Source organism: Acanthisitta chloris, unplaced genomic scaffold, assembly GCF_000695815.1.
Source record: "Acanthisitta chloris isolate BGI_N310 unplaced genomic scaffold, ASM69581v1 scaffold41739, whole genome shotgun sequence".
In the NCBI taxonomy this organism is placed as follows: Eukaryota; Metazoa; Chordata; class Aves; order Passeriformes; family Acanthisittidae; genus Acanthisitta; species Acanthisitta chloris.
The window spans coordinates 19859-29311 of NW_008691744.1; the positions used below are offsets into that span (position 1 = coordinate 19859).

Sequence of the window (9453 nt, forward strand, 5' to 3'; positions counted from 1 at the left end):
CCAGGCAGGAGTTTTCCCTGTGAGGGTGGTGAGACACTGGCACAGGTTGCCCAGGGAGGCTGTGGCTGCCCCAACCCTGGCAGTGTTCACAGCCAGGTTGACTAAAGCCTTGAGCAACCTGCTCTGGTGGGAGGTGTCCCTGCCCAGGGCAGGGGTTGGGCCTTGGTGATCTGTAAGCTCCATTCCAACCCCTTAACATACTATGATTTTATGGAATAGTCTCAAGCTGTGCCCAGGGGAGGTTCAGGTTGGACACCAGGTGGAATTTCTCCATGGAAAGGGCTGTCAGGCACTGGAATGTGCTGCCCAGGGCTGTGCTGCCCAGGGAGGTGGTGGAGTCGCCATCCCTGGAGGTGTCCAAGGAACAACTGGACGTTGGACTCAGTGCTCTGCTCTAGCTGATAAGGTGTGATGGGTCACAGGTTGGACTTGATGGTCTCGGAGTTCTTTCCCAGCCTCTGTGGTTCTGGGACTCCATGGGCACAGGGCACTGACCCAGTGTCAGTGCACAGTGCATGGAAACAGTTTGTGAGTTGCTCCTTCCCTTGCAGGGTCACAGTTTCCTCAGGGGATGCCAAGAGCACTTTGAAGTGCTTTACAGACTTGTTTGCTGACAAGGTTTTTATAATATGCTTATTGAGGCTCATTTCTTTGTCATTTCTAAACCCTTACCCCTCCAAGGAGTGCAGCATGGAAGAGTTCAAAGATGCAAGTCCACCTGAAGAGCTGCTCCATCACTTAAAGCTTTCTGATGAGAAGTCCTCAGAGACTGACCCCAGAGGTGCCCAGAACCCCCAGAACACTGGGAGTGGACACACACCATCCTCAGGCAGAGATCCCTCAGCAGCAGACGAGTGTTTCCATGACTGTCACGAGTCCTTTGAGGCCAAGGACCCTGTGCTGGATGAGGAAGAAAACGTACAGGGCGATGGGAGTAGCTCGAGGAAGCAAACAGAGCCAGATGAAGAATACTTACTAGAACTGGAAAAGGATATGCCAGAGGAGGAGAAACAGGTAACCCAAAGCACCAGGGTGGATATATAAAAAGAGATGATTTCAGTGTCAGGGGTTTGGATGCTCTGTGACTGACCCCAGGATGCACCTTTAGAGCCCTGATGTGTCTGGTTCTACTGCTCTTAACGTCCTCTCTTAGATAACAAATATTCCTGTTGGCTTTTCTTGCTGCTCTTAGTCATCACATTCTGCTGCAGGTTTTTGTCTGCTCTGACCAGTGTGTGAGGTGACTGACTCACAGATTAGAGACACCAGAATCTCCCTTGCCATGTTATTTGGTGTGTGTGAATCCATTGTTTTCCCTGATCAGCTGCCAAGTGCTTGTCCAAAACTCCTAGCAGGTTCCAGGACAGTTTTCATAGCTGAAGTCTGGTTCATGTAGTCCAGTCAGTGGGATTCAGTTTGAGAGGATCCCCATAGATTACTTGAGCTTTAATCAAACAAAACACATGAAATGCGAAGCTTTGTTTACTTTCTGTGCAGTTGCATTGGACAAAAAGTTTGGGGAACAAGGAAATAGATCTCCGTGGAAGTCTACCCACCTCTGTAATGGTGTTTACTCTGCTCTAGGCCTGTGTGAACCAGTTTTTGACCCTCAGTCAGTGCTGTCATTGGAGAGCACTTAGTTCTCAGGGTTCTAAGATACTATGTCATCAAGTAGTTAGAAAAAGAGCTTTTTTTCTTGTGATTTTGATAAACTTGTCAAGTCACTTTCGGGATTAGACTCTTCACTTGAGCAATGCAGTGGGTTTCTGCTGGTAATTATTCTCCTGGCAAGTGGTGGAAGCATTTTACTGATTTAGGGAGTACTTTTTTCTGATTTTTTTCAACATCAGTTTGGAAATGTTGGGAGAGTAAAGATTTTACTAAGGAGTACTTTTTTCTGATTTTTTCCAACCTCAGTTTGGAAATGTTGGGAGAGTAAAGACGTTAAACTAAAACCTGTGCCCAACATACAACTCCTGGTGATCTGGGAGTTTCCAGAATAAAACTCTACAGCTGTACCACACACTCTCTGCCCTGTGCTGTTCTCCCAAAGTGCTGTCACTGCTGTCTGTGCTGTGTGAGTAGGAGTACTTTTTTCTGATTTTTTCCAACCTCAGTTTGGAAATGTTGGGAGAGTAAAGACGTTAAACTAAAACCTGTGCCCAACATACAACTCCTGGTGATCTGGGAGTTTCCAGAATAAAACTCTACAGCTGTACCACACACTCTCTGCCCTGTGCTGTTCTCCCAAAGTGCTGTCACTGCTGTCTGTGCTGTGTGAGTAAATAACTCTGGTTGTACAATGCCCAGAAAAGTTGGAAGGAGTTGGAAGTGCTCAACAGTAGCTTGACTAGGTCATGGCCTACTGGCAGATACTGTGAGTAGAGAGTGAGGGGCAGAAACATGCAGAGTTGTGACACCAGAAGCAGCCAAACATCTGAATGGTTTTTTAGAAACCAGTTTGCAGAAATGGCATCAAGCTGTGACCTGCTGGTGCTGTGGGTTTTCAGGCCAAAATGCATCAGTGAAGAGAAAAATGTAGTTTTTCACCTGTGGTACAGATTGTGTTAATGTAATGTCCCCTGAGGTGGAACAGCAATGTGGACTAGAGGGGCAGGGCAGCATGGAACAGTCTCCTCCTTGAAGTAGGACTGAGAGTAAACATAGCGCTTTGCTGCTGGACCTTGTGCAAGTCACATCGTGTCTCTCTGTCTCAATTTGGATGTCTGTAAAATGAGCATAATGCTGCTGCCAGTTGTGACACTTCCTAAACATTCTGGTCATGAAAAGATTCTGTTAATGCTGCAGCACGAAGGAAATATGCAGTCACAGTGTGAAAACAGTGCTGTACATTCAGTTGTTCAGAGCTTTTCCGGCATTTCAAACCTCCTTCCAGTGACTCAAAAGGTCCTTCTCTGAGAAGGGCAGCATGATTTATGTTCTGTTGCAGCTGCAGAACACGAGGAAGAAGTCTCAGAGCTGTTTCTGCAGCCTCCTGCCCTGTGCTGGCACACCTCGGTGTGAGTGTGCCCTGCACCCCAGGGAGTGATGCGGGTGGAAGCCAAGGCTGTATTTTTAGATCAAGGGCAGTGCTGGTGCAATCAGCTGTCCCAGCAGCCTCCCCCTGCACCCATGAGAGATGGATTGGGGTTTAGGCTATCTGCCTCAGTAAGAAAAGCTCCCTGTGACCTATGGGCACAGCCCCAGCCTTAAACCAAGGCCGTGGGCAGAGCTGGATGTCAGCCCTGCTACATCCCATTTGTGGAGCTGCACTTCGATGCTTGGTGGGGTTTTTTGTAAATTAATACCATTGATACGTTCTAGCAGCTTTGATAAATGAGTTCTGTTGATTGAAATTCTGCAATAATAGGCTGTAGCAAAGGTCCCTGATTCATTCTGGAGCTCCAGAGGCAGATTCCAGTGCTTGCTCTGTGTGTTTATGTTACCCCATGTGCAATCTGCCACGACAGCAGCTCTGAGTGGAAACACTCACCCAGGCAGAAGCTGCTGCGGAGATCTAAGGGAAGGATGAGTGCTGTGCATTCTCTCCAATTCCATTTCAAGAGCCCCATGCAGTGAGATTGCTAATTCCAAGCAATGGGAATTCCTTCCAGGGAAGCAGGACTGACACCTCAAGGAGCCTCTGCACAATGAAGCCAAATAAGAACTTGAAGGGATATTAAGACACAAACCTGCAAGAAGTGTCCCCAAAAGCAGGTGCAGCCCTGAGCCTGGTTGCTTGCCTGGGCCTGCACCTCTGAGGTTTGGAGAAATTAAAACCCAGACTCAGTTTCACAAGGTTTTGTTGCTGTTCCAAAGGATGCTGCTTGCTGCCTCAGCAGAGGCACTGAGCAGCAAATTGCTTTTGATGCATTGCAAACAGATTTTTCTGGCCAGTTGTCACTGACAGTGATGGCTTTGACATTGGCCTAGTCTGCAGAATTAATCAGAGGACACCCAACAGCTGTTGCAGGGTAATTGTCTCAGCCTGCCCTGCTCCTTCTGAGGGACACCCAGCAAGGAGGAGTGTATCCAGCAGCCAGGCTGGAATCCCTCACGCTCTCCCTTTGGGACAGATTTGGACCTTGCCTGGCAGAGACTTAAGCCCTGGCCTTGTGAGCTCTTAGTTTGGATCCCCAGCACTGCTTTCTGTGAGACACTGGAATAAGTACCTCATGTTCCTCAGAGCAGTCCCTTCCCTGGCCTGGTCCGTTGCCTGGGACCTGCAGCTGGCTGGAATCACACTCTGTCTGTTCTCACAGCAGCACATGTGTCAGCAAGGCAGGGAATGCAGCTCTAGGAGAAGAGATCCTTGATTAGTGTCAGGTTAGCAGCTCTAAGAATTGAGTGAAACTGATGCTGAGAAATAGTATTTTTGAGTATCCCTGAGATTCTTTCTGGGCTAAACAGTAACATTTCCTTTTTTTCCCCCCCTGTTCTCTGCAGCATCACTAGGATACATGAGAGAACATTGTCTTCATGAAGACATTTCCTTTAACCTCCCCTTCCTCCCTCTCCCTTTTTTCCCTGTGCCTCCAGTTTGATCCTATTGTTCTCCATAAACAGAATTTATTTAGTTCTTTGTGCAGAATTGGCTTTTCCAGGAGTGGAACAACTGACCTGGGATTTCTGCTGCAAGGGCTATGGGAAGATGCTGACCCTGTCAAATTGAGCCTTTTTCTGCTGGTGCTGATGCATTTAGTGCTCAGCTCCACTTCTGCTTGAGGCTATTGTTGCCTCTGGAGCAGGAGCAGTGACTGACACGTCTTGTCACTCCTGAGTCACCACAGTCAGTGTGGCGTGTTAACCTGAGCTGTCAGGAGGGCTGTGACCCACCGTGGCTGGTTGGACCCCCAAGAAGAGATGGGGATTTGGTAGTAATGTGCCTTTCCCATGGAGTCAGAGGGAGCAGGGACAGCCCAGGGTCTGTCAGTGCTCATTGCTCTGTCACCTCCTGAGTGTCCAAGGCAGATTTGGCAGATTTCAAGGGTTTTTTTGAGTGAGTACAACCTTAGACTGAAATTCAGCTCCTTGAACACAGGACACAGCAGTAGCTTCCCAGAACTGCAGGGGGAAGCAGATGCTAATGAATGACTTAGAACTGGGATTTGAAGCTGAAAAATACATTCCTTATCTGTTCAAACTCCTTGTTTCTGTGCCCCCTTTGAACTACAGTGTTTGTAACCTTCCAGAAGGGTGTGTGAGGTGCAGGTGTGAGGCTCACACTGTGTGAGTGGAGAGGAGAGAGCACAGGTTTGCTGCTCCTGCCAAAACTGGAGCCAAGAACAGCTCCCAGCAAAGAGAAATCAATTACCAAACCCAGTGCCCAGGGGCAGCCAGAGGAAGCACAGTTGGGAGCTTGGCAGACTGAGGGGTTTGTCCTTCAGCTCCTGCTGGCTCTGCTCAAGGAGTTCACTTCCAACACTCCTGTTGGATCAGTTACTTCCCAGCCAGGCACTGAAAATGTGTAGCTTGCTGAATTCTCTGATAGCACAATAATGCTTTAGTGCTGCTATTTTTACCCCTGAGGTTTTGGCAGAGTAGCTGAGGTGCAGGGACTGGTTTTGATGTCCTTGCTTTGGGATTGTTGTGCTTTCTGTCCTCTGCCATGACTTCAGTACCTCCTGCTTGCCAGGAAGGTTTGTGTTAAGACACTAATTTCTTCTGAGTGTGGAATTGATTCAGTATCCAAATCTAAACATTTCTCATGAGATCCTGTAAGAATTCCATGTAGTTATTTCTTCTGCACTTTAAAATCTATTTCTTTCACCTTGTGCATCATTTTCTTTCACCTTGCACTTCACAAAGTAGTGCTGTCACTTGGAATCTGTCATCTGTGTTAACAGCATCTGCAGAAAACCCCAAACCTGCAGATTTTGCTGACTGTGGAGTGTAAATTGGGAAGTTGTGCCTGACCCCAGTGCTGTGTGAGCAGCCTGAGGGGATGGAGCAGGTCAGGGTGGCTGTTCCTTAGGCAGAGCATTCTAGGAGCTGAGCCTGACCTACTTCCCTGGCTGGGGAGAGGCCACTCTGCCCTGCAGCTACTGAAATCTTCCTCTGCCAAACATGAGGGTGAGGACACTGAAATGACATTGCGCAAAATTTGGCCCAGGGACAAGTCACTTGCAATTTTTCCCCTCTGGACTGATATGATCACAGCAAACTGATGACCAGTCACTTTGCAGTTGTCCATCCGAGCTGGAAATTGGGCAGCCTGAGTGCAGAGCTGTGTCCTCTCACACAGGTCTGGGTTTCTTCCCCTGGATGTGAAGAGCAGATAGGCTCAGCCAAAACAGTTGACTTTCCACTGCTTTTGTGTTGGGATTTTCTGCTGAAGGAATGCCTAAATGAAGGAACAAAAAATGTCTTTAGGGTCTGAGGAGCTAACATTTTTTATGCTTTCCCATTTTGTGGAAAAGCCCAAGGAATTTGCTTTCAGGGCTGGTCTGTTCCTATTGCTTCTTGGTCAGTCATCACATTCAAACCCAGAGAGGTGCATGAGGTGCCCTAGAGACTTCACCTTTTACAAAACACTTTGAACGTGGACACTTTGGAACTGATCACATTGCACAGAGATACCTGGAGAGTGTTTGATTTGCAGGCAGGAGGCAAAGCAAGGAACAGGCCTGAGGAGGAGACTGGTATGAATCATCAGTTCCCAGTGTGACAGTCCTTAAAATCCCTTCAGCTGCCCACAGATTCCTCCTGCCCATTTCTCCCACCATGGTCTTCCTTCTGTGCCATGGAGACTCACCATCCTCTTGGCTCCCTGAGAGGAAATCCCACAGCTGAAGAATTTATTTGTGGTTGGTTTTTTTACTCTTTAAATATAAAGTTTATTCTTCTGGAGCTTTCTTGCTGCACATCACATTTTATATTAGTGTTTAATACTTTACCAAGGTAAACATGTAATATTTTGTACTAATTTTTACCACAATGAAACAAAATATTGATAATATCAAACTTTTCATCCAGAATTCCTCCATTTTTGGGTTTCTGCCTGAGGAATGCCATGTTTGTAAAGCAGATTCTGTCGTGGTTGCAGAGCTGTAACTGTAGCCATGAGCAGTGAATCCCCTAATGGCACTGAAAGGCCAGTGCTAAATAGGTCATGAGCAATGAAGTCAGTGGGGCTTGTGTTTCAGGCACTGCTTGCCTTGAGTGAGGGTTGGTGTGGAGAGCTCCCAGTGGGATCACCATCCCCAGGCCTGCTCTGTGCTGGGGTGTGGCTGCTGTGCTCACTGCTGTGAGAATGCTGTGCCAGCTCTCGCTCTAGGTGCATTCAGGATGGTTTAAACTCCCTTCGTGTGGAGCCCAGGGAGTGTGACAGTGGCTGTGCTGGAGCTGCTCTGTCTGGTGCTTGGAATGGTTGTTTCAATGTGAGGAGTAATGAGTATTGGAAAACATGTTTAATAGGCAGTAGGAGCGAATGCAGTGATTTAGACATGGATGGGAAGGGCCAGGGGAGAGTTGGCTGTGAGTCACAGCCCAGTGCCCTCACTGGGCCCAGTCTGCAGAGCACTGAGGTCTGGTGCTGCTCAGGTGGTGACAGTGCTCAGGTGAGTCACTTCAGAAGGAGAGAGCTCTGAGCCTGCACTGTGTGAGAGCTGAGAGCTGCTGCAGTGCTGTGCACAGAGCTCTATATTTAGCTGTTTCCAAGGAGATGTTCTGGGCGATATTGATAATTGCATTAATCCTTGGTTCACACAGGCTGCAGGAAAGGCAACTGCTCCTTTGCCTAGGGTTGGCTTTTTAATTGCTCCATGGTCTGTAGTGAAGAGGCACTGGATTGAAGTCCTGTGTGTGCACTTGTGTGTTGGGAGCAAAATCAATGGCCAGATGTGTATTTCCCTACCACAGAAAGGCTCCTTGGAGTCCCTGTGTCTCACAGAGCTCTGCTGTGAGGTGCTGTCTGCATGGCAGAGACCTCCCTTGTCAGTTGGTGAAGGGATGGCTTGGTGCCCTCCTGTGTTGTCTGTCAAAGGCTGAGCCCTCATGTCAGCCTCACTTGTGCCAGGAGTGCTGTTAGCATATTCATGGCTGAAAACACAACTCTGCTCAGTGTGTGCAGCAATCACTGTGTAACACAACAATCCTCCTGCTCCTGCTTCTGGTGGTTCAGTCACTTTTAGGGGCAGTGTTAGCCATGGACCTTTTCAGCTCAAGGTGCTTTGTCCGTCTCTGGAAGTAACCAGGAATTGCTGAGGTTGAATTATTTCAAGCAAAAACTTTACATTTAAAATCTGTTCTGCATAGCTGCCCTGCACTGATGGAATTAAATTGGGTTGGAAAGGAGAAGCAAACAGCAGCTGAAATGGTGGTGGGTTGGTTTTAGCCATGTAATCCACTGTGATGATCCCTCTGCATCCTGGTGTCCATGGACTGGAGCTTTTCAATGGCCTTGTTGGTCCACTCCAGTGTTCATGGAGCAATAAAGTGTATCATGTCACAGTGGCTACAGCGAGGGATCTGGTAGGAATTAGCATTCTTGGGGTTATGTTTTATTCTGACTCCCATTCATACTTCATTTGGAGCCAGAGCTGACCTACTTGCTCATTTCAGTTAAATACTGTGAGACATTGTCTTTTCTTTTGCAGCAAAGAAGAAAGGAGAGCACAACGCTGAAGGAGAAAGGGAATGAGCAGTTCAAGAAAGAAGGTGGGTTGAGAATCTTTTAACACCATATGGGTGTGAGAGAATCTTAGAGCAATACTTAGCCATTGTGGTGATGCTGCAGAAGATAGGAAGATCTCACACCTATCCTTGCTCGGTTTTATCACCTGTGCCATTTTCCATCCAGCTCTGGAGAAGAGCAGGAGGTACCAGACCTCCTTTGGAGCTGTTTCAAGCACACAGACTTGGATGGCCAAAGCAGGAGTCTCAAAGCCAAGTGTTTAGGTCCAGGGACATGGCAGAGACCTGACTGCCTGCCAAGTGCCAGGGTTTCTTTGACAGATCCAAACAGCTCCCACTGGGCTCTGAGTCTGGCTGATGTGTGTGCTGAGAACTGCTGCAGGACACTGGAGCTCTCCTGTGCCTTTACACATTGCTTTGAATTAAAAATCATGCAGGGGAAGTAGCTCTGACACCTCTCATTTCATGTTCTGGGGGATGGAGGATTCACAGAGAAACAAGGAGATGCAGATTCCTGCCTTCCTCAGCCAGCAGGGACACAGCCAGGCCAGTTGCCTTCCTGCTGCAGCTCTTTGTGTGTGCTAGGAGCACAAGGTTCCTGGGGAATTATAGGTCAATTCAGGAAAGCATCAGGGTGGGCAGAAGGAAACTGCTCAGACCAGGAAAGCCACAAGCCTCTAATGTTGGCTGAATCATCTTGTGGAGTCTCACCCACAGCCTCTGCTTGGCAGGTTCCTTGGCAGATGTTCTCAGGGCTCACTCAGCAGAGGGGCACAACTCAGAGGCACCTGGGTGGTCTCCAGCCACATGCCCAGCAGG

At 48.2% G+C, this 9453-nt stretch overlaps 1 protein-coding gene across 1 annotated transcript in view; it reads left to right on the plus strand.

Annotated features, from left to right (window-relative positions):
* The first annotated feature begins 690 nt into the window (after positions 1 to 690).
* TTC1 (tetratricopeptide repeat domain 1) overlaps positions 691 to 9453 on the plus strand; it is an 18936-nt gene continuing 10173 nt past the window's right edge. Inside the window, exons 1-2 of the mRNA XM_009082324.1 lie at positions 691 to 1014; positions 8598 to 8658. Of these exons, the coding sequence (XP_009080572.1) occupies positions 691 to 1014; positions 8598 to 8658 (385 nt within the window). The remainder of the gene's footprint in view (positions 1015 to 8597; positions 8659 to 9453) is intronic.